The sequence below is a fragment of the Podarcis muralis genome, chromosome 3 (genome assembly GCF_964188315.1).
Source record: "Podarcis muralis chromosome 3, rPodMur119.hap1.1, whole genome shotgun sequence".
NCBI lineage: Eukaryota > Metazoa > Chordata > Lepidosauria > Squamata > Lacertidae > Podarcis > Podarcis muralis.
In genome coordinates this window covers 61,469,313-61,496,292 of record NC_135657.1, presented here as the reverse complement: position 1 = coordinate 61,496,292, position 26,980 = coordinate 61,469,313, and the positions used below count along the sequence as shown (strand labels likewise).

General features: G+C 39.2%; 1 protein-coding gene across 10 annotated transcripts; it reads right to left on the bottom strand.

Annotated features, from left to right (window-relative positions):
• Positions 1–518: 518 nt before the first annotated feature.
• On the bottom strand, positions 519–26,953 carry BCLAF1 (BCL2 associated transcription factor 1). 10 transcript variants are annotated; one of them, XR_003705899.2, is made up of 14 exons: positions 26,812–26,953; positions 23,405–23,468; positions 21,015–21,139; positions 19,529–20,434; positions 17,624–18,292; positions 17,365–17,534; positions 11,896–12,001; positions 9,324–9,408; positions 8,326–8,501; positions 7,102–7,282; positions 4,239–4,385; positions 1,971–2,177; positions 1,767–1,853; positions 519–1,111 (listed from the first exon to the last, which is right to left on the bottom strand). XR_003705899.2 is itself a non-coding variant. In XM_028723508.2 (13 exons), exons 3-13 carry the CDS (start codon positions 21,116–21,118, stop codon positions 1,848–1,850), a joined length of 2,757 nt encoding a protein of 918 aa, XP_028579341.2. In that variant the 5' UTR covers positions 21,119–21,139; positions 23,405–23,468; positions 26,812–26,953; the 3' UTR covers positions 519–1,847. The 10 variants fall into 10 exon arrangements, 5 of the variants coding, with proteins under 5 accessions (XP_028579341.2, XP_028579343.2, XP_028579344.2 ...); XM_028723508.2 differs by having other exon boundaries at positions 519–1,853; XM_028723510.2 differs by having other exon boundaries at positions 519–1,853; positions 7,102–7,213.
• Positions 26,954–26,980: the final 27 nt, after the last annotated feature.

The following is a 26,980-nucleotide window of genomic DNA, read 5'->3' as shown; positions in this document are numbered from 1 at the left end:
AGAGAAGCTCTGTTGTGATGTCATAATGTAGACCATAATCTTCATATCACAGTTTACCTTACAAAAAATGATTTATTTTTTTTACTACTGAATACAGTACTTTGCACATTACCATTAAGATACTGAGCAGGGTGTGCTCAACGGTACACCTCAATGCTTTGCATTTATAGATGCCATTCAGTCTAATACCTGGCAGCAGGACTAGAGAAGACGGTAGTCTGAATCTCTCAATAGCTGATGGCAGTCAGAGTACAAGTACCAACAGTGTGACTTTCAGAACTTAGCAATTACTGAAATATGATTTCAAGCAGTAGAATTTATTGGACAAAACACTGGCCTTCAGCTTTTAAATGGACACATGAATTCAAGTTTGGCTTAAATTACTCTTTCAATATGTGGTTTTTAAATGTAAAATAGAATGTCAGACTTTCCTCCAAGAATCTTTATAGCTTAGACTTAAACATACAGCTTTAATAATGTTTCTATGATGTGTTGGACCTGCAAATGAAAGTCTCATGTCATTTTAGAATTTTCACATCTTTATTCCACTGAAGACTGAAAACATGAAGATATCCAAATGGTCAAGTTATTTATCTGAAGAAAACCCACGGAAAATACTATTTTACAAACTGGGGAAAAGATTGGTACATTTGGTAGCTGGATCAATATTGCCATGAGTTTTCTGGCCAACACTTTCACGAGATGTCAGTGAGTCTTCCTCTAATGTTCCTGCAGTAATAATGTCATTTCGTTATACACACTGCTTAAATGTTATAAATGGATAGCATCTAGTGCTTTACATAAGACTATGTTTATTATGCATGTAAACTCTGGGGGGGGGGGGAACACTGAAACATGCTTGTGTTAAAGGCAACTTTTTCACTACAATTTACCTCTTTCTGTCGTACGCCTAAAGGTTTGGAATGTAGGACAAGTCTTCTTGTAAGAAAAGTATGCAGAAGGTCAAGCTACTTTTAGTGCTGTTGCACAAACAGTTGAGGCATTTCCCCATTAGCAGTAAGGGTATGTGGACGGAGAAACGTAGCACCTGTTAAGCTACAGCTCTACTTGTCAGATCTAGATCAGTTCAGAAGAGAACTCCCATCGTGTTCTAGAAATGTGAATGTATGAGAGAATTAATAAGATCCCAACACTGACTTGCATAATGTCCTATTTGCACTCATTTTTCAGAAAATGGGATACAAAAGATAGCAAATTACTCAGGTTCTCAAACGTGATCGATAGCAAGCTTTGTGAAAACAGATTGCAAATCCTTAATCTTGCAGTGCTGTTCAAATGTTGAGACATTTGGTGGCTGCATTAAACAAATTATTAGTCTCCCACCCCAAATCAGTCAAAGTAATATTATGCTGCAATTTAAACATAAGCCACACAAATAAAAAGTTCAGGAAATTACTAACTCCATCATAGAATTGATCTTTAGTACTGATTTATTTTAAAACGCTGCCTCAAGATTTAGATGTGCAGACCTAAGTTTTACTTTAGAATAAACACAGCTGTGGAAGGGGCAATGAAATACAACTTTCAGGGTTCTCTCACCATATATTCTGGACAAAGCAAAGTTACACTGCTTATAACAATCAGTAAACATTTTAAAAAGATGCTCATGACAAATAGTATTGTACTTTTTCTACTTGCTTTTGTATAATCATCAACAGTTACTATTTAGTGAGATTGCAAAAGAACAAAAAACAAAAACTAAACTAAACTACTCTCCAACAATAAAATTTAAGTAAAATGCTTACATTCATTTGAAGACAAGTCATATTATAACGCTGTGTAGATAGCACATAGATGTTTTCAGCTGTAGTTCATCTTCAAATTTACTATTCCTGTGCAAAAAGAGATGAAAATGTTTGCACTATTTACACTTTGGATTTTTAAGCCATTTAAAATTAGAATTAGAATTCATAGAGCAATAAAGGAGTTCATAAACCAGAACTACTTACTTTTTCTTCTTTACGTCTCTCCTTGTCTTCATTTTCCATTGTTTCTTCTTCATCTTCCACAAGCCCATCCCCTTGGTATTTGTCATGTGTCCACTTTGGACTGCTACCTGATTTTTTGAAGTTGAATCTTCCTCTGCTACGCTGGAAAGTGCCACGACCTCTTCCTCTTTTAGCCCAGTAATCTACACCATCATCTCTGTCATCATGCTAGAGTAAAACATGGATTAACAATGGAAAATTAAGCATCTAACACACTTTATTTGGAAAAGTTTAAACTGCCTGCTTCACATAGCTAAAAACTGTAGCTGAGTCATTTGTTCTTGATGTTCTGAAGCATACAGACATACGAAATTGCCCGATATCAAGTTAGAATATTGGGTCCATCAAACTCAGCATTGTCCATTTGGACTGGAAAGCTTGTGCAAAACTATGTCTTGGGTAGAGGCATCTCCCAGAGTTGCTACCAAAGATCCCTTAATTGGAGATGCCAGTGATTAAATTTAGTGTGTTAGATATACAAAGTATATGCTGTGCCACTGACCTAAGGGCCCTCATTGATTTGAAGGGACACAGAACAGATTATTCATAGTTTTAGGTGCAACAAAATATCTTAGTCATTTGCACAGGCTTCTAAACTTCTGCTTGTCTGATTCAATATAAATTGTCTATGTTTCAATTATCTATACAACACCCTCGGGTTTACCAGTACTAATTGATGGAATGCAAAAATGTATGGGAAGAAACAGTAAGTAATGGGTTAATATTCATATTTTCTGAAAAGTCACATGGCAGATTCTGCTACATCAAAAAAAAATCAAAGAAAACTAACCATGCCTACCATATCATTCTCTCAATTTCCAATGTTGAGGAATGAGTGTGGTTGCAACTATAACTTATATAGTCAAAACTCAGAGGAAATCCCAAGATTTGCAGAAGTACAAAAAACCAGAATAAAGTGGAGGATTCCCAAAACAGCCCAATTAGGGCTAGGTATGTACAATGCCTACAAAATGTTGGCCGGCTGCTGGAGGAGGGGGAAAGGGGAACAAGCACTGTTAGCATTTTGTCGCAGATCACACTTACATTACATTTTTTGATTTTCATCTATAAAAATCTGCCAAGTGAGCAATCAGAAAGCTTTTACACAGAAATGCAAGTTCCCAATATTGACATAGTGTAGACCATGAAACAGAACACAGGACAGACAAGGCTATTCAGATATAGTCTTGACTTTCTTCCCAATGCAAACAGGCTAAAAACAAGTTAATGAATTGCAAAGCCCAAATCACTTTGGATAGATGACAGGACTTCAGTGGCTTCCTTGAATGGATGCTTTTACTTTCCCTCCAATGAATGGATTGCTACTGGAAATGCTATACTCTGGGGGCAACCCTTTGGGGGATAAACTTGCCCATTGCCTGACACTGGACGACCAGGCTAAGACTGATAGGGAAGGCATAAATAACTCTTTTTTGCCTCATAAAAGCAGCACAAGATTATGGTGCAGGTAAAGTTTGTTGTAAACATTTATTCCCCCCCCCCCCAAAAAAGAGAAAACCTGGGTCTAAGGGGCATCAGGAGAGAATACAATGCAAAAATGTGCTTTTCTTTCTAGTCATATATTGACCAAAGGCTTTGGGTCAAGGAAGCATTTATAACTTCCTCAGGGCCTAAAAGGTACTTGGGGGAGACTGTCGGGGTGAACAGGAGGGGCAAGATTTTTATTTTTATTCAACTGAAACCAGTGGTGCTATTACTATCGGTTTCTCTCACAGCTCTTATGCAAGCCAAACTCCTTACAGTTGCAGGTATTACAACTGTGAAATCTGCTATAGAATAAGGTATTTACAACAGTGTATTGCAGGAGTAAGTCAGGCACCCCCAAACTCGGCCCTCCAGCTGTTTTGGGACTACAACTCCCATCATCCCTAGCTAACAGGACCAGTGGTCAGGAATGATGGGAATTGTAGTCCCAAAACATCTGGAGGGCCAAGTTTGGGGACGCCTGTTGTAAGTGCTAGACTTTCTCTCCTTTTCTCTTCACAACTGACAAGCAAGAGGTTGTGCAAAAAGACCTGTCTTCTACAGCTAGTCATTTCTTATAAGCCTACGTAGATAGATATAAAAGCAAGTATGAGCTCTAATGCTTCCCCTACAGGACTCTTAAGATTCTTCAAATGATAGAAGATGCTTTAGATATTGCCTACATAAATTTGCTTATAAGACAAGCTTTGAGAAAAGATGCATGCATAATAGTATGGCACCCACCAAGAAGTATTTCTTGCTTTTTGGGGTATATTCAGGATCCCATTCCTCCTCCTTCGGCCTCTTTTGAAAAGTAGTGTTTGAGTTGCTGGGACCAGTATTTGTTCCAGCAAACACGCCTCTGGCTCTTCCTCTGCCCCTAATTCGAAACTGATTAACCAAAGCATTTATGCATTTAATTTGTTTACACAAAGCAAATGATAAATTCCTAATGCACGAACTAATATGCTTTGTTATCATTCATCAGATAATACCACACACAAATGAAGTGGCTTATGGATCAATCTACAGAATTTAACAGCCACTTTAAGGTAATGGCATTCTAGCTAGCAGAAGAGCGTTTACATATTTTTTTAAAGGGGCGTATCCAATATAACACTTTGAAAAAGTAGTATATGATAGTGAGAAATTTCTAATGTCTAGTAGTCCACAGAAAACACAAAATTCAGCAATTTTTGCTGATGCTTCTAGTTCTCCAAAGAAGCAGCTTAAAAGCCTAGCTTTGAAGGATGGAGAAATTAAACACATGTGTTTGGGAGTTACTGTTCTCTTTCTGCACATTACAATGAACAATCAAAGTTTGGTAGTCTAGAATATTCAACATAAAAAGCAAGAAAGGAGAAAAAGTAAGAGACATGGGAAAAGCCTAAATTTTTTAAAATGCATTTTAACTGAAATAGCACAACAGAGATGTAATAGGAAAAATACTTTCAAGTAACTTTAAAAAAGTAGCATTAAAAAAACAGTCTTGACCTGTTTCTAGTTGCTGGCATGGCAAGACCCACAGTTCTGTCCAAGTCATAGCTGCCTTTCAATGTTCCATACACTATCCCATATAGAAGGCGCATTTATAATAGGAACTATATGGCACAATATTACTTACACCAAAAACATTAAATGAATATGTATTCACTCAAAGCCATTAACTAAGGTATAAACCACATTAAGTAACTAATTTGAAGATCTTGGAAAATGGACTTTGGTAACATTTCTGAAAAGATAAAAAGATTGTGGTGTAGTGTTGAGGCAGATGTGGAGGAGCAACTGCTATAAGGAAGAAAAGAATAGGTTGCCTGAAGCTTAGGTTCTTAAATGTACATACTTACATTTATATTAAGTATGTAAATTCCAAGTCTAATATATAATATGGGTATACAGAATTTGCATACAGGATTGCATGCTAAGGCAAGTGCACTGTATTGCCCTTTAAGTCCACTCACATCATGTGAAGAAAACAAACCAAATTATTGGGCACACATTAAGAGTCTGCTGAAAGTCCAGCAACTTCTAGCTCTTCTTTCCCAAATCTTTCAATTCCAGCTGGTCATTACAAGAAGCTCAAGTACATGAGCTTGTTTCCTCGCCCCCCCCCCTTTCCAACCTCTTTTGCTTCTGTGTGTCTCTCTTTTGATCTAAAGCCCAAGGGCAAGGACTACCTTTTTGATGATTTTTGTAAGTCACACCAGAGCCTTTTTTTTTTTTTTTTGCATAAAGAGCAGAATAAAAATACTTTAAAGAAATAAAAGAAAGCACCACTAAATCATCTCTCTCTACTTATTTGCCACCAAGTAATAGTGTTTCTTAAAATTTTAAAGTGGATACACCTCAATAATGATAACCAGTCCCAATTCCATCTTCCCATTTAAACTACTAAGCTGTTAAAATGTTGCTTTATAATTCACAACCTACATGTCATTCCATAACAAGAATGTTATATATCCCTTTATTGTTGATTATATTCTTGTGTAACTTCTTAGGTTAGTTTTTACAAATATTGGTTGCACACAGTCCAATTGAACATAACAATTTCTTGTAATTCTTTAAAGTACTTTGCCCTAATTTAGGTACCCTTGATAAACTATAATATTTTACTATTAAGAATTTAGCTATCCTACTCTATTCTGAAACAATGAAACCATAAGCTCAGCAAAGAAGAGAGCCAACAACAAGCCAACTTTGGATTATTTAAATCTTGCAATTTTAAGGGCCTCAGGATTTTGGCATTTGCAATTAATGGGGATTACTTAACTGTGACTACGTGTCACACAAAACCAACACCTTACTAGTGAAGTTTGGGTTGGGTAGAAGTAATCCATTGTTCAATTTGGCCTGCAATGAGATGTAGGCAGTAAAAATGCATCTTGCTCCTCCCCGTAAAGAACTCTCTCATCCCATTTTAAAGCACATGATACTATTATCCAGAGCGCAATGAACTTTAGCCCAATACAAATAAGGCAACTGCTTTAAAATTGTATACACCTTTCTCTCATGCCAATCTCAAATAATGGATGACTTGGCTCATTTGTCACTGAACATGAAAGCCCAAATGGCACTGTTTTCTCTTGTAGTCACGCATTACTCTGGTTAAATTGGTCCCTCCTGCTCAAAAATTTGGTCCCTCCTGCTCATGATTAAAAAGTGACTAGAAATGCAAAAAAGTAAAACAAAGAATATGGAAAAAGGAATACACACAGCAGAAAAACTTACTCCTTAATTAAGTATCACCAACAAGGTAGAATATTCTGTGAGAAAATTCACAATCAACTTTTCAAACACTTAAAATCATGACTACCAAGCATATGTGCAAGCTAATAGTAGAACACAATAGGAAACACTGCAGGTGTGACTAAATGTTTAATGCGCATATTTTTATTATTTTAAGCCAAAAAAGATAAACATATCCCTATCTAGGATAGGATTTTATATATTTCCTCCTTGCAAGCTACATTTCCAGCAGGAACCTCTTCAAAATGCACTTCCATAATATTTCACATAAAACAACTAAATCCTAATAATATGAATGCAGTTATTGCAATTATGACTTTAAAAAAAAAACAAAAACAGGAAAATTATGGTAGAAACTCACAAATGTGCCTCTAGGTCTTCCAACTCCTGTAAAGCCTGGGTATTCTTTCTGCTCGTGATGGGGTTTAAATTCTTCATCTCTTTCTTTCTTGCTGTCCTTTTCTTCTCGGGAACTGGATGAGGAGGAAGATGGGGAGGAAGTTGAGGAAGATCGAGAACGGTCTTGCTCTCTTTTTTGTTTACTGAAAAATAAGAAACCATACTGTTTGCTGTAGCATCCTATACATAGGATTTATTTTCTGTGCCCATAGAAGCTATCCTCTTTTCTTGTTTGAATCTAACGTGCAGTATTATTACACTATCCAGTTTCCATCTATAACTTTAACAGCTAATGGCTCATTAGCACCTAACAAGGAGAACCAATTAGCCAGAAACTAATTTAAATATATATGCATGCTTTACAATGGAAGAAAGAATAAAAGGTAGGGGAAAATCCCCAAGGGTAAAATTCTAAAGTGATACTATTTCATTTATTTTGTACATCTTACCAAGAAGCAAAAATTGATATTGACTTTTTGCTATATAAACCCAGGGTGCAGAAATAATCAGCAACTGATGGTTGTATGGACATCAGTGTAAGAAAGTAAACAGAAAGTGCAAGTAAATCCATGATTATGTAAGTAAGAGCAGGAAAATATGATCTTCACATTCAATTTCCCCAAAGCAAATACATTTGGCATTGATTTTACAGTTTTTATAGAATATAAAATACCTGAAGTAATTCTTATCACTGCTACAAGTTTTCACATTGAGTAAGTTGCTTTATTAAAGACTAACCTGTTTCTCTGAGCCCACTATCTGTCTTGAGGGGGGGAAATAACTCTCACCCCCCTTTCCCACATTAAGCCTACATGTCAGTAAAATTCTCATAATCTGGGTGTTATGAGTTGAAAAAGTGCGGAATCAAGCATAACGAACCAAAGTTCTTACACAAACTGTTTACAGAAATGTACTGCATTGAAGTCCAACCTCCTGATGTAGCCTGGATAATAGGACAGATTAATTTGTCATTTTTTTTCAGTGTTAGCTTGCTATTCCAAAGTTTTTGTCCTCATCCACCATAAGCCGTGTAAAAGACAAATACATTTTTGCTGTAAAACAAATAATTTTAATTGTTTAAATTTAGATGTTCCATTGTACAGTGATAACTGAAAGCAATTAAGCTTATAATTACAAAAGTCTAATTAGAAGCTAAAAGCCTAGTTATGGGAGCTAAGCCTTTTACCTGTCATCTTTGTAAGATTTATAATCCTTGTAATCCTTTGGAATTTTCTCCTGCTTCCTTGATCCACTGGATTCCCTGGAACCTTTAGAGTCTCCTCGTTCTTTACTTCTTTCTTTTCTACGACGGTCGATGTCATGTCGAAGATCTGCAGCATCACACTTTAATTTTTTATCTCCCTGGATCAGAAATGTGCAGTGTTTTAGTATTAAAAACCCTTAAGAGAATGAAATAGGAAATCAACCTCTTTGCATGCAATCCTATATACACTTTCCTGTAAGTAAATCATAATGAACCTAGTGGGAATGCATCTAAATAAACAGGCATAGGATTCCATTGTTACCCAGCTATGTAAGCGATATTCCCTTTTCCAATAGTTCTTTTGCACATTTAGTAGAATGTTCTTTCACAGAAGAGAGTAAACTTGCTTGAATTGGGACTGAAAAGTTACTCTTACGAAAAGAAAGCAGACCTGAAAGAAGCTTTCAAGTACGTATTATCCAGGAACAAAACTTCAATATAACAACATCTTTAACAATTACTAGGACAGTCTAAAGAAAAGCTTATTTTACATCCTTTGTGGATAACATTGGTAATTAATGGACTGAAGCCAGAGATAGGATACCACTCGTGAAACAGGGCTTTCTGGATATCACACCCCCACCCACCCCCACTTAAAAGAAAAAAAACTGCTCCTGAGAGTGAAAGACTTTAGTGCGACTGGCAAATTCGAGAATTAAGCAAATTCAGAGAATCCATTGTCTATTTTTCTAAGAACAAAAAGTACAGTAATCCTTTTGTGTCAAAGTGATAAAATGTCACAATTAGATTACACAAAACTGGTCCACTGCATCCTTCGAAAATGATCAGAACTAGGTCAGACCTATTATCACTTAAGACATAAAATGATAAAAGCAGAATTTGTAAAACATGCCTCTGGGATAAAGGGATTGGATGCTTTAAACCAAAACTAAAATTAAGAATATCAATTTAGAACCTACTTTCTGAGTTTCTTCTTTAAAGGCTCTCTCTTCTCCCGCTAAACGGGTATGCTTCCTCAGGGCACTTGGAGAGATGTCAATCCTCCTAAATGCAAGATTTTTAAAAGTAATAATTATGGCTGCCAACATTCATCTCTGTCAAGTGGAAAACTGGAAACACAAAAGAAGAAGTGCCATTGTGCAGTCTAAAATTGAACCCATTTAAAAAGTACAGATACATCTCAAGAATAAAACCCATAGACCTACCAGTCAAATCAAAATAGCAACAGCTACACATTTCCACGAAGTTAAACCAACAGCAGTATTCAAAAACCACATAATGCAACATTTTCTTTCAGGGGCAATTTCAAACTAGAAAATTCAAATGCCTTTTTACATTAACAATACACAGACATAGCAACTCCACACAGAGAAAAACAAAACCTGTAGTTCATTTGACAGGTATCATCATTCACTTAAACACACATAGCTAGAGTTAGGGAGTAATGTTTTATATCCTATTTAACTTTTTGCAAACTTAGGCCTTGAGTCAAAGAGCTGTATATCAGAGAAAGCCCCAGTGAGAATTCCAATTCTCTTTGAGCAATTGCACTGTATGTACTTTTGTAACTACATACAGTTTGTGATACAGTACAGAGGATAGCTATGGGGAAAGCACATATAGTTCCCTTTGCTCTTTGTATCCTGGCCATAAAGTTTCGTATCCCCTCCCCGACAGGCCCAGCCCATCCATTAGCTATACTGAGACCTTCTCTTCAGATGGCAGACTGAGAAGAGCATATTCACACACTGTCCCTCAGTCTGGTCATCCTTCTATTTAGCACTCAAGGAGTTCCTACAAGGCTTTTAACTGGAACTGGGTCACCCAGCCTTGTTCTAAGGAAGAGTAAGCAGTTTAAAGTTTAAAAGTAGTACACTGTTAATTTTAAAAGGTATTTGCTGGCTGCCATGGTGTCAAAGCAGAGACAAAGACACCCTTCAGAGCCACCTGGCCCACAATGCCTCTGTCTGCAATGATCCTATGTTCTCTAGAATTCTTCCTTAGAGTGAAGCACTGCCAGGTAGGAAGCCCTGGAGAGAGCTCATCCATGCTGCTGCCACTGATGCAGCAAAAAAGACCAAAAGGAGTAGGCAGTAGATCAGTGCATGGGAATGGTACACTGGGAAGCAGTGCTGGCTGTGCCCTCAGGTACCAGGAAATTTTGTGCTGGTCCTGAATATACACAATTACCATTTAAACTGAATGAAGCATTTATTGATTTACTTACAATATTTCTATACTGCCCATCAACAACAAAAAAATATTCTCTGGGCAGTTTACATTTTGAAGTTAAGCTATGAAATGTAAAAATAGAAGAAAGACATAAAATATTAATCAATTAAAACAGCATCAGAAAACAACAATAGTGCACAGAACTTAAAAATACACTAAATCTAAACGACGTTTGAAAATAAAAAAGTATTCATTTGGCACCAAAAAGACCACAACCTTTTTGGAGAGAACATTCTACAACTGGGGCCTCACCACTAAAAAGGCCCTCTACCCAGTGGCCACCCACCTCACCTCATTGGATGGGAGCACCTACAGACAGACCCCTGAATATGATCTTGGGGTCCAGGTACATCTACACGGGAGGAGACTATCTTCAGTCAATACCAACACTGGGCCCAGAAATTGACTAGGAGTCAGTGCAGTTAACAAAGCATTGGTGTTCTTTTTGTCCTATTTTAAACCAGCTGGATTTTTTGGACTGTTTTCTAAGGCAACTCCATATATACCTCTTTGTGGTATTCCTATTGCTTGCCTTTCTGAACTGCACTGTAAATAGGCCTTTATACATCTGGAAAGGTTCAGCTAATTAACACTGAGAATACAGTGGTGGACATAATTTTTTAATTTAGCAGCAACACTCCCACAGAATAATCTCAATATAGTGATCAGGTCTCAGCACAAGTCTTCATTTCTCTGCACTTAAGCTGTCCTGTCTCCCTCACCATAACCATAATATCCTGCTTCTTCCCCAGAAACAGGTATCAGTATAGCTATATACCAAATGCTGCCCAGGTTCTGCTAAGGAGAAGGACACCTGGGCACTATGATGTCAACTGCCAAGTCATCTCCATATTCTACAGAGCAACTAAGGCTTCAACAGCAGTGCCAAACATACCAGAAGTCCTACAGAGCCCCATTTCAATAGGTCTCCATCCATTCACAGGGGGGAAATCTAAACCTCAAGAGGAAGTAACCATGACAAGAGATTCATATTAAATTCCCCACTTTCAGATCTCCAACCTCCTGCCTTCTTGAAAGAAAGAAAAACCCAGTCAGGAGTGTGTCCTATTACAGAAACATTTTCAATTCATGAAACATTTTCTATTATTACCAGACTTTAACAATTAAGTATGTATCACAACTGATCTGGCAATTTCCCCCAATAATTTCTTCTCCATTCCTGCTCCATATCTATTTTAGATAAGGAACTTATTGGTTCACTAAGAAGTTATTTATCTTTTGGAGAGTAACTAGTATTTCAGCTAGGCAAGAAGCAGAGAAAACTATGTAATACTGCACCTGTGTATTTCAGGACTCTTTTGCCGGGTGCTATGTTCTTCAGTAGACTTCTGATAAGCAGTGAACCTCTCACTTAGGGTCATTCCAGCTGACTTGAAATATTGTTCTGTTGGTTGCAGAGGACAAATACTGTCTAATTTCACTACACACACACACATATATATCATACCAAACAAGGATGTAAAAGAAGCAAATGAATTCTTAAAATATACAAGACACAAAAATAACATTTGTTCCCACATCTTTCTTAAAGTACAGCAACAGGTAACCATTGTATTTTACAATTTTCTCTACACATACACACTGCCCAGTACCACTACTAATTCAAAAAACGTAACTTTTTAATGCCGGAGACAGTTCTTTTTACCAAACATTTTTGCTTTGTGCCCAGAAGAGCAGAATACATTGCTGTATTTGTAGAGGAAAATATTACAAATTTAAAGAGAGCTTCTTTGGTTATTTAATTAATTGATACATATAGAGCTAAGTGTTCTTCATTAATGATGTAACCCTACACACGTTTATATTAGAGTAAGCCCTCTTAAATTCACTCAGACTTATTTCTAAGTAAACATATATAAGATAAAGATATGGGAGGTTTTTTTCTTAAAAGAAACACAACTTCTTCTTTTCAGACCAGAATGAAGACCTTAACAGCTGAATATATTTAAACATCTGGCATCTTGGCAAACTTGGTAGCATATTTAAAAGTTTCCTTTTTTTAACCCAAGACCATTAAATTAGTAACACACATTACATTTTGAAAGACCAGTTCAACAGATGTTTGAATGTAAATGTAAAATAGAAACACGTGTAAAATTATAACGGACTGTTAAATGCTACAAATAAAGCAAGCTATCCGCTTAACAGGTCAATGTACATCTGTATCAACTTACCGCCCAACATCCAGCACATCTCTCATAACCAATCATTAAAACTTGATATGGCCACTACAAGGGTAGTGCCTCAATCATAATTCCATCAAACACAGGAATTTGAGCTAGCAACTCAGTTTTTGTGCCATTTTTGCCAGGAAGATAGAAGGTTCAACTTTGCCTGTTTGTGCATCTGTTATCTTTCAACAGCTATTTTACTTTTGTAATATGGATTTTGCCATTTCAAAACACATTCCAGGACCTAGTTGCAATGAAAAAGAAAATATCACTGGGCATTTTCAGCTCTAGGAAAGTGAAGAGCTGTTTAGTCTAGCTGCATTGCACCAATAATGTAAAATTACTACTACGCTTTTACCAAAACTCGATCCACAGGTTTTGTTTTGTTTTTTCAAGTGTGTAAAAAGATTTAAATACCTTTGGAAACAAATTATGATTTAGACACAGCACTAATTTGGTCACAGATTAGTGATATCTGGTCAAATTGTGTATTTTATATATTCACTGGAACCATTCAATTTAAATGATCTCTTTAGCTAGCATAATGTCAGGGATTTCATAATTTGGTAAAACATTTTCTGGGTAGGGAAGCTTATTAAGATTTATTTTGCAGTTCTCAAATTGGCATGAATAAAAAATGTTTAGAAGATCAGCTGACAACCACAGTCGATGTACAAATATAACACAAGACATACAGAAATGTAACTTTCTGTCTAGGCCAAGATAAATACTTCATTCTAAGGGTGACATCCAATGATGTCCACCCACTTGCATAAAGAAAATCTGCTTATGCAATATGACTACTGGTTTCTCTTCTCCACCCTCCAGCTCCTTGCAGCTCCAAAATCTGCTCAAGGGTCCCCCAACTCGCCAGGGCAGATTTGGGGGCATGCAAGGGAGAGAAGGAGAAGAAGCTGGCTTGTTACGGGAACAAATGCTGGCTCTTGCTGTGTTGGATCTCATCCTATAGTAGGCAAAAAAATCAATTGTTTGCTCCTCCCTTGATGAACAATTAGCAACATCTAAGTTAGTACAGTGAGAGAAATAAAAGCATAAGAAAATGAATTTTTAGTAACTTTATTATACTATTGTGCCCCATGTTGCATAACTGTTAGAGATCTGGTCAATCAGTCCATATACTATGTTATTTTCAATATTTTCACCAGCAAATTCACATCTTTGAAATTCTTCATGATTTACTCCTATTATAACAAAACTAGCTGTTCCTCAAGAAAAAGCAACATAAAGCAGGAAATTTAAGGTGGTATTTAACTACATTCTTGAAATAGCAAAATGAAACCCCCCTCTTCTCCCCCATCATCCCCAAATCTGCTCTGGAGGGCTGGGGGAACTCCAGAACAGATTTCATGGGTCCACAGGGGAAGAACATACCATTGCACAAGAAGAAATCCTTACACCAACATAATGTTCACATTAGTGCTACATTGAATACAACCCAAAATCTGTCCTTAATCATGCAGTCACATGCAGTTGATATTTGCTGAGCTTGAGTGATGGTGCCTTCCAATGAATAGATTTGGCAGACCCACTACTCAAACTAACGTATATGCATGTGGAAATGCTAGGAAAACAGCTATACATATCAGTAACATTAGATAAGAGAATTAACTGTAGTTAAGCAATAAAGCACATATTTTGCAAGCTCAAGGTCCCATATTGAATCCCAGGCCTCTCAAGTTAAAAAGAGGAGTAGGTAACATGAAAGACCTCTGATTGAGCTCCTGTCAGTTAAACAAAACCATACTGGGCTAAATAGACAAAAAGTCTGACCAAAATTAAGGCAGCTACCTATGCTCTCTTCCCAGATGCCTACTTCACCAGGGGTAAACCCCAATGACTAACAACAGAAAACAAACCAACGTATCACATCTCTAGACTTATAATATACTTAAATCATCCGGCTAGTGTTTTGCAGAAACAGGCACATGCCTCTGGCTGCAATTGAAAATCTTCCCCTTCTAATACCAGCTTGATTCAAATATATGACTGAGCAATGTCATACGTGGATGCTTTTGTTTTGTTTTGCTGGATCCGGAGGTAAGTCTTGTGACTTGCCTACACCAAATAGCAGCTTTCTAGCTAGCAAGTAAGAGCTATCACCGTTTTGAAGAGAAACTTAGAAATCTATTAGTAACCAGGGTGTCTTTAAATACCGTATTTTTTGCTCTATAAGACGCACCAGACCATAAGACGCACCTAGTTTTTGGAGGAGGAAAACAAGAAAAAATATATTCTGAATCTCAGAAGCCAGAACAGCAAGAGGGATCGCTGCACAGTGAAAGCAGCAATCCCTCTTGCTGTTCTGGCTTCTGGGATAGCTGTGCAGCCTGCATTCGCTCCATAAGACGCACACACATTTCCCCTTACTTTTTAGGAGGGAAAAAGTGAGTCTTATAGAGCAAAAAATACGGTATATATTTCTAGAAGAATATCATTTGAATCAGTCAGGCAATCCCAATCAGCTTTAAATATAACTAATTTAAATGCAACTCATTTAATTACAAAATAAGAAAAGTGCTAACACACTAAAATCTAACTAAGATTGGCTTCCGTGCACTGTTCCTTGTACATGTAACAGCTAGGCTGCAGTCTGGCCTCCAACTTGCCATTCCATCTTTCACTTTACAGGTGGTCCAGTGCACTGAAGCTGGGGTTATAATGTCTGTCTGTGCCCCCTGTACTTCCAAGTGACATAAGATTGCTCTTACCCATAGTGTTTAGTAGATCTGCTCCTATGCACAGAAAGGGTAACATCCAAGACTACAGTTCCAACTGTGTAATATATTTCTTTGTACAATCAAACTTCCCCTTCCTCTCTTCCCACTTTTAGCTCCCATTCCCCTCAAATCTGCTTGATGCTTCAGAGACCTTTCAGAGAAGAACTGCAGAGGGCAACACGGTGGAGAGGAGAAATGGGAAGTCCCATTGAGCAAGTGGAAGTCCATTCACATGACAATGGAGGTCACCCAGAGAGTTAATGGGACTATGGAGGGGGCACACTGGGGAATTTTATATGGCATTATTCATATTCATCTCAAAATATCAAGTATGCAACTATGGAGAGGAGCATGCATTCCATTTGCCCACTGGGGCTATGCAATGCTGTGTGTCTTTGGATTCCCAAACAACTAATGATTTTGAAGTTCAGCCCTGTACAGGTACCTAAGGACAACTAACTTCACACTCCCATGCCAATCTCTGCCCTTTGGGTACCATCCAAGGCCTACCCAGATATAAATGGACTGCCCAAGTTCCTTACACTGGAGCAGGAGACCCAACTTCTGGCTGTAAGTTGAAAAACAAACACTTACACCTATGCAAGGCTATTTAGTCAGCAATGCACTTAGTTCCACTACATATTGACATTAAAGGTAAAGGTACCCCTGCCCGTACGGGCCAGTCTTGACAGACTCTAGGGTTGTGCGCCCATCTCACTCAAGAGGCCGGGGGCCAGCGCTGTCCGGAGACACTTCCGGGTCACGTGGCCAGCGTGACATCGCTGCTCTGGCGAGGCAGAGCCACACACGGAAACGCCGTTTACCTTCCCGCTAGTAAGCGGTCCCTATTTTTCTACTTGCACCCGGGGGTGCTTTCGAACTGCTAGGTTGGCAGGCGCTGGGACCGAACAACGGGAGCGCACCCCGCCGCGGGGATTCGAACTGCCGACCTTTCGATCAGCAAGCCCTAGGCGCTGAGGCTTTTACCCACAGCGCCACCCGCGTCCCCATATTGACATTAGGATGACTTAATTTGTCACTACAGAATTCCTACTGGAGTGTGACAGTAAGGATCAAGGAGACTTAACTAAAAAGAAGTTATGTTGTATTTCTCTGTTATATTAAGTTGACATGTAGTGCAAACCAAAATTATTCAAGACCAGATGAAATCTCAGCAAGTTGTAACTGTATCAGATACACATGCACACAATTAGATGCAAGAGACTGGCCTATGCCAGAGGTACACAACTCAAATCACCCCGAGGGCCACTTTCTTATTAGGAAACCACTATATTTCCCACAATTTTATGATTTTATGCCAGCACTTTATTTAGTCATCTCTAACTAGGTTGCTCTGTACATCATAGCACACACTCATCTTTCCACCTGAACCTTCGTTTCTCAGTTAACCCTCTTTTTAGTATTTCCTCCCAACCTACAAGGGTCTCTGCAGCTCAATTTCTGCTACCCCCATCTTTTCACTCTGTATCCCTTAACGCTATCTGCTCTCTCACCTCTATTATCCCCATCTTTTCCCATTTCTCTGTCCTACACATCTCTTTAACCTCAATCTCATTTTCTTCTCCTTTTCATCTGAATCCAGGGAAAAGAGGAATAATTTAAGTAACATCTGCCAAAGCTTCTCTAAAACTATGCAACACTCATCAAAATCTACATATCCATTTCCTAGAATGCTGAATGTTAGGATATATAACCATAAGAGGAAAGCATGAAGTCTACTTGAACATAAAAGGGCTGAATTTCCCAATGGACTGACTTCACCGTCACTTTCCTAGTGCCATGTGATGCTCACTTTGTATGGCAAATTCAAAGCATACCTTTGACATGATGAACTAAGGACACAATGTGCTGAATAAATGACTCTGATGTGCTTTTGCTGGCCTGTGGTAGCTTAATGTGGTCAAAGATGGATCGGAATTCTTGCTCCTTCTTGACTGAATGGACAAGTGTACTAGCAAGCAGCCTGTCTTTAGTCAAGGAAGCAGGTCTAAAGTGCATAACACAAAAAGAATAAAAAATTATGAAAAGCAATTCCTTTATAGATAAGTGAAAACTGTTACAAATTCAGATAATTACCTGTTTGAATCATCAAGTGGTACAGGTGCCATTTTAAGTTTAACTTCAGGTCGATGAGAATCACTGGCTATCATTTTGATCCTAAGTGGGCTCTCCTCCCTGAAAGTAGATTTCTCTCTTGCATCCAAATTCTTGTGCAGGGGAGGACTATAATCAAAGAGTTCTTTGAGCTTCTCAGACTTTACCTGCTCAGGTGATTGGTTTTCTTTCTTCATCATTCTCTCAGATACTTTCTCATCTTCCTTGTGCTTATCTTTTAGTGCACTAGGCCTCTCCACTACATAGCTAGTTGTGTCTTTAAGCTTGTAACTTTTATCTTCTCTAAATCCTTCACTTTCTCTGTTTGCCTTTAGAGAGATTTTAGATTTATACTTTGAGCTTTCCTCCTCAGCATTCCGGTGAGATGCGGCAAAGCCCTTACCCTGATCTGCCAAAACAGACTTTCTGAACTGTCTATAATCTTCAGTCTCCTCTGTGTCCTCCCCTTCAGAGTCATTAAATTTTTGTTTTCCAGATTCTTTATCCATATAATATTCCAAAGCTTCTTGGTCCTCCCACTCCCTCTCTCCCTCTGTCCTCCCTTTTTCTAGCCCTCTCTCCTTCTGACCATCTTTCTCCCTAGCATTACTCCTATCAAGCAGGTATACTCTAGACTCTTCATCTGTGTACCTGTGGATGGCAAAGAAGAGGAGAATAACTCCCAACTGCTTTCATTTCAGTTTGTAGCATTTATCCTTATGGCATCCCAACTCCACAAAATGAGTACCAAAGCAAACAAATTTAATTACACAATTATAACTTTTTTTATATATTGACTGATGAGATTCTTCAGTGGCTCTTCAGATTTTTTAACTATTTCTTGTGCCTACTTTATCTTGTAAGAAAACTGCTCTCTTTTACAAATCATTATTTTTCTTAAATACATTTCAGCACAAATACAGTATCTGTATCCCATTTAATTCCAGAAGTTCAGAGCATATAACACTGTAAAAAAAAGCTTATAAAAATGTCTTCTTACACTGCTTACATAGTAGAACACACTCACAATCTGGATACAATAAATTGCAAGGCATTTGCCAAAGCAGTTACTGAAGCAATACAATGTGATTTTTAGTCTCTCCTATATATTAAAAGTACATCTAGCCCCCTAGTCTATTTCATTTGTAATCTTCTACGATATTTGTATGCCATTTATTATATATTACTAAGCAAATAGAAAAATTTTCCTTTATAAAAAATGATATATTTCTGAAGATATATTCAGTAATTTGAGAAGTGAACAGAATTGTGCTATCTATCCTGCAGAGCTCAGATAAACAGATTTCCAACTGGTTATTTCGTTTTTAAAAGACACAACATTGCATAAATGGTTACTGCTATGTTCAGTTCTACAGATACATTATAAACAAAGGTGAGAACCTTGTCAGCTAGAAAGTTGCCAATGTCCAGTTTAAATTTAACAAATTATGTTTCTCTACTGAAGATAGATACAATCTTGCACTTTTGAAAAATCTGGGCCACCACAATAGTATTTCCTTTACCAAGACAAAAGGATCTTTCAGCACTACTGCTTAACACTGCTAGAGCAACTCTTATTAAAGCTGTAAAAAATATGGGAAAATCACTCTCTTAACAGAACTCTCAATACACATTAATCTGCAGTGTATTTATTCTTTAATTGCTTCCAATGAAGACACTGTAACATACTAATGAAAACGTATATTTACAGCTCTGACTGAGAAACAATGAAAAGTTCATGTATACATTCCTAAGTCAGAACCTAAGTATAACCAGCATAAAATTAGAGAAAATTCAGGTACTTTTCATTGCACAATATACATGTATAAAGAAGTATGCTTACTATACTATTTATGTTATCTTTATTTTTGTAGTTACAGTTCCTACCTTTTCAGAAATTTTGCACCCTTTGTACTTTCTTGATCCCCAGCTTCAGGATAAAAAGAACGTATCCGAGATTCCTCACGTGGAGCATTCTGCGATGCAACTGCTTTAGCAGGACTTCTCCTTGAAGGAATGTGATGCAGTGGGCTATTCTGGGAAGGGCTATAGCGACTAGAGCCATTTCCAAGGGAGCCAGACCCAGACCTCTCAGGGCTATGCTGAATGGAATGCGAGTGCTGAGGTGTGTTTTTTGCTGAGTGGACTGTGCTGAGCAAGTGGGCATCAGAGCATGAGGAACTCTGACTAGGTGGGGAAGCAATAGAAGGACTATGGGGAGACCTTGGACTGTTATCATATGCTGAAAGGCCAGGCCAAATATCACCTGAAGCTGCTGCAGATTTACTGAAATCATCTAGTGCCTCAGAAGGATCATGTTCAAATGCACCCTTCTCCTCCTCTTGTGATTTATTTTTTAATGGACTGTCTTGTAAAGCAGCTCCCTCCGTTTTCTTTGCTTGCTTTTCTGATGACCCACGTCTTTTAGAAGATACAGGAGACTTGCTATATGGAGATGAAGACCGAGATGAAGAGGATCTTGGAGACCTGGAAGATCTGTAGGATCGGCGAGATCTGCTCCGAGATCTCTGGGAAGAGACTGACCTTCTCTTTGGACTTCTAGAACGTGAGCGACCTCGTCTAGGGCTTCGAGAGTGTCTTCTATTCCAAACAGGTCTGTAACCTCCACGGTGGTATCTACCTCCACCTCCTGGATAATATCCTCTACCTCTTCCTCTATAGCCATAGGGGCGTCTCATTCCTCTATTATTTCTGTAATCTCTGCGGTAATCTCTATTATAAACACGATCTCTACTGCGAGATCGTGAGTACGTCCTAGACCGAGACCTAGAACTAAGATAAATAGAAATGTTAGTGCCCATAGTTTATGACTCTTCTAAAATAAGAGTTACCCATATTATATACAGTGGCATGGCCCAGAGACACCCCTGCCCCCAAGTAGCTCCATTAAGATCAGGAGGCACTCTGAACGGCAGCCTTTGAGGTTCAAAGTGCTCTGTCAATGGAATAAAATACAGAAGCTCTCCCTCAAAGAAATGTGCAGCTAGCTACTCTTTCTGTTTATATGATGGGAGCTGGAGGGGGCTGGGGAGTCAGGGTAAAGAATCAGAGCAACTAATTCCCTTGGTTTCTCTTGTTTATAGGCATTTCTTTCTTGACATTTCATCTGCTATAAGCATTAAGTCCTGTACATCCTCTGTACAACTACTCCACACTCAACAGTAGCCTACAAGCTTCAGTAGCTAAAGCAAAAAATGTCTTCTAAAATCAGTTGAATCTTCTCAAAACAGCACTTAAGCTATTATGTGATTCTTAGCATGCATTTCAAATTTCTGCTGATAATAAAGTCTATCTTTCAAATGTTTTTTAAAAACTAAACCACGGAGAAAGTTGATAAATGGAAGAAATGTACCTGTATCTCTTTTTTCTAGAGTGTGATCTGGATCTTGACCTTGAACTCGACTGTGATCTGGATTTTGATCTTGAAGAATGTGATCTAGTGTTAGAGCGACCCATTTTTCCCCCAGTAGCTTACACCTACCAAATAGAAAATAGTAAATTGAAACACATTACCTTAGTTTCAGGATAATCAATTCATATATGGATAGCGGTAAATTATGTTAAGAAGCCATCCCACTCTTCCAAAAAAACTTTTCAAATTATCACTAATCTCCTCAAACATTCTGTTCCACATCATGGCAAAGATCAGTGGAAAGCACTATAGGTAACAGGGAACAAAAATGTCAACTATTCTTTCAATATTCACACTGAATACATTTAATGCTTATGCATTTGTGTGTGTGTGCTGTTCCTTTCTTGATTAAAAAACCTTTCATTTATCCTTGTCTATATTGAACTAAAAATAGTTACTAACTACTCTACTGTTCTTTACCCCAAAGATCTACGTTTGATCCATAACTCAGAAAGTCACTCAAAACACCAATTCTTTTTGTACTAACATAGCTAGATCAAAACAGACTAGTAACATAGACTTCAATGAACAAAGTCATCACTGGTGTATTCCCCATCACTGAAGTACTGCAATACAGTATAAATATGACAGCCAAGGCAAGAGCTATCTCATTAGTATATTTTAGTAGCTCATATTCAATGAAAAGCAAAAACAAAACAAAAAACCCAAAGACAAAATAGCTAACTCAGAACAGACAGAAAAATATTATTTTCCTTTCTTTCCTAGCTTTCCTCCATACTTGAAAATTTGGCTGTTTTCATGTAACCTGCCTAATGCATCCAGTAATTCAACCAAGTCATTTTACTTTCCTTTTAAACAAAGGCAACACTTAAGTCATTATTTGACAATAAAAGTCAAAACAGCCATCTTCATTCCAATTTACCAATCTATGCCGAGTTTGGGTTGAAGAAATGATAACTGAGATCTAATCTGAAATTGTTGAAATTTGGAATTTTAGAGATCTGAATATATTGGATTTTAAAAGTTATAAACTTCGAGAAATAAGGACCAAAAGGAACAAGTTTACAGCCACTTTAATAAATTAGTACCATTATTTAAAACTTTATTATTACTTATTATGAAAAACACACTGGATCACAGTAACACTGGACATATTGCTTCTTCACACAAGGGTTAGGCATCCACCAATAGTTTAATCCTTATGTTTAATTCACATGCAGGGGAACTCCCTAACTCACTGAGGTTTTGAGACCCATCGGCTACCTTCACCTGGTTTACCCAGCTAGTTGAAGCCATTTCCAGGGTGTCTCATGCAAATAAATTTTAGGAGTCACAGGTGAGAACTGAGTTCAGGGTGGGGACCAAAGGTGGAGAAACTACCCCAGAAGGAGCATGATGTGTCCCCCACCAGAGGTACTACCAGAGCTAAGGACGAAACCCTACACAAATATGAAGTGAAGTCCCTAAGGCAATTGGATGGCATCTTGCATGCCTCGTTCTGGCACCTCTAGCAACCAAAGGTAAAGGTACCCCTGCCCGTACGGGCCAGTCGTGACCGACTCTGGGGTTGCGTGCTCAACTCGCTTAAGAGGCCGGGAGCCAGTGCTGTCCGAAGACACTTCCAGGTCACGTGGCCAGCGTGACGAAGCTGCTCTGGCGAGCCAGCACCAGCGCAGCGCACGGAACGCTGTTTACCTTCCCACTATAAAGCGGTACCTATTTATCTACTTGCACTTAGGGGTGCTTTCGAACTGCTAGGTGGGCAGGAGCTGGGACCGAACGACGGGAGCTCACCCTGCTGCAGGGATTCGAACCGCCGACCATACGATCGGCAAGTCCTAGGCACTGAGGTTTTACCCACAGCGCCACCCACGTCCCACAGCAACCAAGCTGGTGCCAAATGTATTGCTCTGCTTTCCTTTGGATCACATTAGTGTGGCTGAAGGGGGGGGGTCTTGTCGTCTAGGCAGTTCAGGACCTCCACACACACTGTCCAGGTTTGCACCACCAGAGAGGTCACTTTGGTGCTCCTAACGCAGCAAAAACAATGTAGGTGGGAGCAGTTACAAAGTACCAATCTCTGTAGCCACAGCAGGTGCTGTGATTCTCCAGAGGTTTGAATTCACCCCTGGAGATGCACTCCATTGTCTCTTGAGACAGATGGATTCCAGCAAGCTGTCTCCATCCCCCCAAATGAAACTATAAATGATATGGTTTAATAAAATTAACAACAACAACAAATTATTTATACCCTGCACATCTGGCTGGGTTTCCTCAGCCACTCTGGGCGGCTTCCAACAAAGTATTAAAAATATTTTTGAATGTTAATGGTCTTAAAAATATTTAAAATAGCTAAGTATTTAGCTTACCTTGCAATCCTGCTAGACAAGAAATGGATTTAAAATTATTGGTATGCACTCAAATGTTTAATTCCTGTTTTTAAAAAACAAAACAAAAGCAGATGTTATTTGACTGCATAGTTAATACAGGTTTTAAAAAATGCTTGAAGTATTTAAACAGAGAAGATCTGAAGCACAGTCTGATGTGGTGGGTTATGTTGTTTCAAACTCAAAGTAACATTTACTCAGTGCAACACTGTCTCACAGCCTGCTGAGTTTAAGTTGATTGTTCAGAAATACAGTACATGTTCACATTGACTTAATTTATTGGCCTTTCCAAAAATTGCTCAGTAAGAATATATAAGTTTTGTGTCACAACGTTCTTGTATCTTACAGTAACCTATCCTAGTGCCACCACCTATTGTGGTGCCACAAATTAATAAAGAGGTTTGGGTTTGGGGCATAAAAGCCAGAGCTTAGTCAGAGCCCCTTACCTGCTTGGGAGCAACAGGAAACCTAATCTAAGGCCCTATCCTGATGTGAAGGTGCCAATGCTCTTTGCCTCTGAATGCAGTGCCCAATCCACCTAAAGTGCTGAACAATGGTATAAGGGACACACTCAGAAAACATTTTCTGCATGTAAGAGCTCACAAAAAATATATGCGCAACATATATGGTTGCTTATACCTCAATACCTGCCTCTTTTCTGAATATGAATGTAATTTTCAGTATTCCAGAATAGTTAAAGAATTTATTTTATTTAGTGCATTTATATCCTGTCTTCCTTTCATCATAGAGCTCAAAGTGGCATATATGGGATTATCAGGTCGTCTCCCATCCAGGTGCTAACTAGTTACCAGACCTGTTTAACTTAAGCTTCAATGTGTGTTCTCAGACCAAGCAATGTAAACCTACACATTTAGCAAGATAAAAATGAACTTTTTTATTTAAAAAAAGCCAGATTAAAATTAATCACACATTTTTAATGTTATCTGGTAACAACCAACCCAAATGAACACATCTCACAATGCTTCCAGAACTGCAAGTCTATGACAAATCCATAATGGGAGAAAAATACTGCACATACTAATCTGCACCACTTACTAGCCACTTTTAAAGTGATTTATACTTCTAACACGGGAAAGTACAACGGACTCTCTTCAAAAAATGTTCTGAATAGTAAGTAACAGTGCTGTTACTTATTAACCCTACAGCAATAACTCCAAGATGCTCAGCCTAATATGAATTGGTGAAAACCTTAATGTAGCCTAACTTGCTGTGAGAAATATAAATTTATGTCATTTATATACCACCCTTCTGCTGGCCTAAGCGTTCTGTAGAACTGTGATGGTTCTGTCAGGAGCTGATGAAATCTGCTCCCTGGTCTAAACTTCTTCCTTCTGTCTTCCCTCAAGGTATAGTTCTTAAGAAGGTACTCAATAATTTTTCAGCTTGATTTTTTTTTTATTGTCTATGCAAATCTCATTAAAGAAAACATTAAAAAAGAAAAGCTATGGGCCACCCTCCAGCACACACTCCCAAGATACATAAATGAGAGCTAGTTTGGTACAGCAGTTAGAGTGCTTAAAATAATAATAAGCATGACACACCCATTCATTAAGGAGCGTTCCTGCTGCATTTTGCATGATTTACTGATCCAGCTTGTTTTTTCTGATAAGCCTCTGCTGATGTTGGAATATTCTACCACCACTATCAAGTGTGACTTGACCATTCAATTACTTCTGATGCAGACAGAGTAGACTGCCTGTTCCATCTCAGTGTGAGTCACCGAGCTAGGCTTACCAGCTTTCAGAACAGGAGAGCAAGTAATCCTGACATTTACACTCTGAAAGTAAAACCTTCTCAGGTATAAGTGACCTGTTCCTTGCCATCATAATTTGGAAAATGTTGCAGCCTAACAGTGAAGTCTTTTCTTTCCTGAGTGAAAGTACAGGTACAAGCCCTAATACAATTTGTCAATACAATCTCCCTTAATGCTATTTGAAGATCTTAATACTTAGAGAAGGAAGTATACCATATCAAGAACCATAGTTCAATGGTAGAGCAACTGCTGATTGACATGCCCCGGATACAGCAAGGAAAAGACTGAAACCACAGAGTGCAGCTGCCTGTCAGTGAAGACACTACTGAGCTAGATAGACTAATGAGCTGACTTGGTGTAAGGCACCTTCCCAAGTGCCAAATAATAATTATACCAAGTTCACTGTGGAGAATGAGGCAAAGAGTCATAATTAACAACTCTTTTCTTGCTTTGACTTGGGTAAGCTCAATCCCATGAAATGAATTGAAAGGGCCTGGATCACACTGTAAATTTTACCTCCAGGTGCTGCTCTCAGAGGACACATTTGCATGAGCCTGGGGCAATATCCACACACTGCTGTAGTTGAAAGATACTGCAAATTACTGCGATAAGTCATTTTTTGTATCTGTTGGTAATGAAATTCTTAAGGATACACCCCCTTTCTCCAATATAAGGCCTCCCGCGAAACACTCTTGAGCATCATTTGGAAGCAAATTTAATCGTGCGGACTTGCCCAGAGTCCTGGCACTGTGTGAAGAAGGCACGATCCACTGACTACTCTGCAAACCTTTTCGCCTTTCTCAACAAAAGGTCTGGTGCTCAACTGGGAGCTGCAGCCAGTTACGGGCAGCTGCCTGGCAGGCACGTGCATGGCGACATGCGTGTTCGAGGCATCCATTTAGGGCCTTCGGTGCGGCGAGTGTGCCGGGAGGCTGCCAAGGACTCTCTCCTTCCCCCTAGCTACACCTCGTCGCCCTTCAACTGATTGGTCAGGGTGGCGAAAGATGGAGGCAAGTCAAAACGTTATCAGGCGCCGCTCGTCGCGCGGAAAAGACTAATCAGAAAGCGACGCCCCCCCCCCTCCGCTCTCGAAGGGCGAGGCGGGCCGCTCTCCTTGGGCCCGCCCAGCCGGCCTCGTTCCGGCCTACCTGTTTCCTCCCCCCGCCCCATGGGGGAAAGAGGCGGGAGGGAACGGGGAGAGATGACGGGCCCTGGTCCAAACAAGGGAGGCTGCGCGCAGTCTGTGTGTGTGTGTGTGTGAGGGAGATGGGAGCCGCCTCTAGTCCCCCTCCCCCTCAGTTCCTCCCGCCCTTGTGAGGCAGACCAAGCCCCTCCCCCGCCTTCAGTTAGAAAAAGGGAGGGGGGGTTGCGAAGGGAAGAACTCGAGGGAATTTTTCAAAAAATAACGGCGTCTGGAAGCGGGGGGCGGGGGAGGGTTGCCGAGCGCGCTTAACGAGGCTTCTCGCGCCGGAGCTCCGAAAGCTGGCGGTGGGGGGGGGGGCGTTTGGAGGGAGCGGCTCCCATGGCGCCCGAGGAACAACCCGAGCAGGCAGAAGACCTCTCTGGCTCCAGCCCTCCTCGGGCCGTTCGAAGTCCTGCGTTGGCTATGGCTCACCCTTCTCTGAGCGACAGCTCCCGTTCGGCTCTCTACCGCTCGGCGGCCATTTCCAGTCTCGGCGAAGGAAAAGAAATGGGGGGTGGCGGGGGAGAGAGACAGAGAGGAAGGAACAACCATAGAGAGAGAAAACCACTTTCTGCGACGTTAGAATAGCACGATGGCATCA

Bases quoted from the DNA above. Each gene is read 5' to 3' on its own strand.
- BCLAF1 (XM_028723508.2), bottom strand. From the start codon at position 21,118: ATGGGTCGCTCTAACACTAGATCACATTCTTCAAGATCAAAATCCAGA. The intron at 7,283-8,325 runs GTAAAAGGCTTA...CTTATTTTTCAG, and splicing joins AAATCTTACAAAGATGACAG to TAAACAAAAAAGAGAGCAAG. The intron at 2,178-4,238 runs GTGGGTGCCATA...GTTTTACTCTAG, and splicing joins AAAGCAAGAAATACTTCTTG to CATGATGACAGAGATGATGG.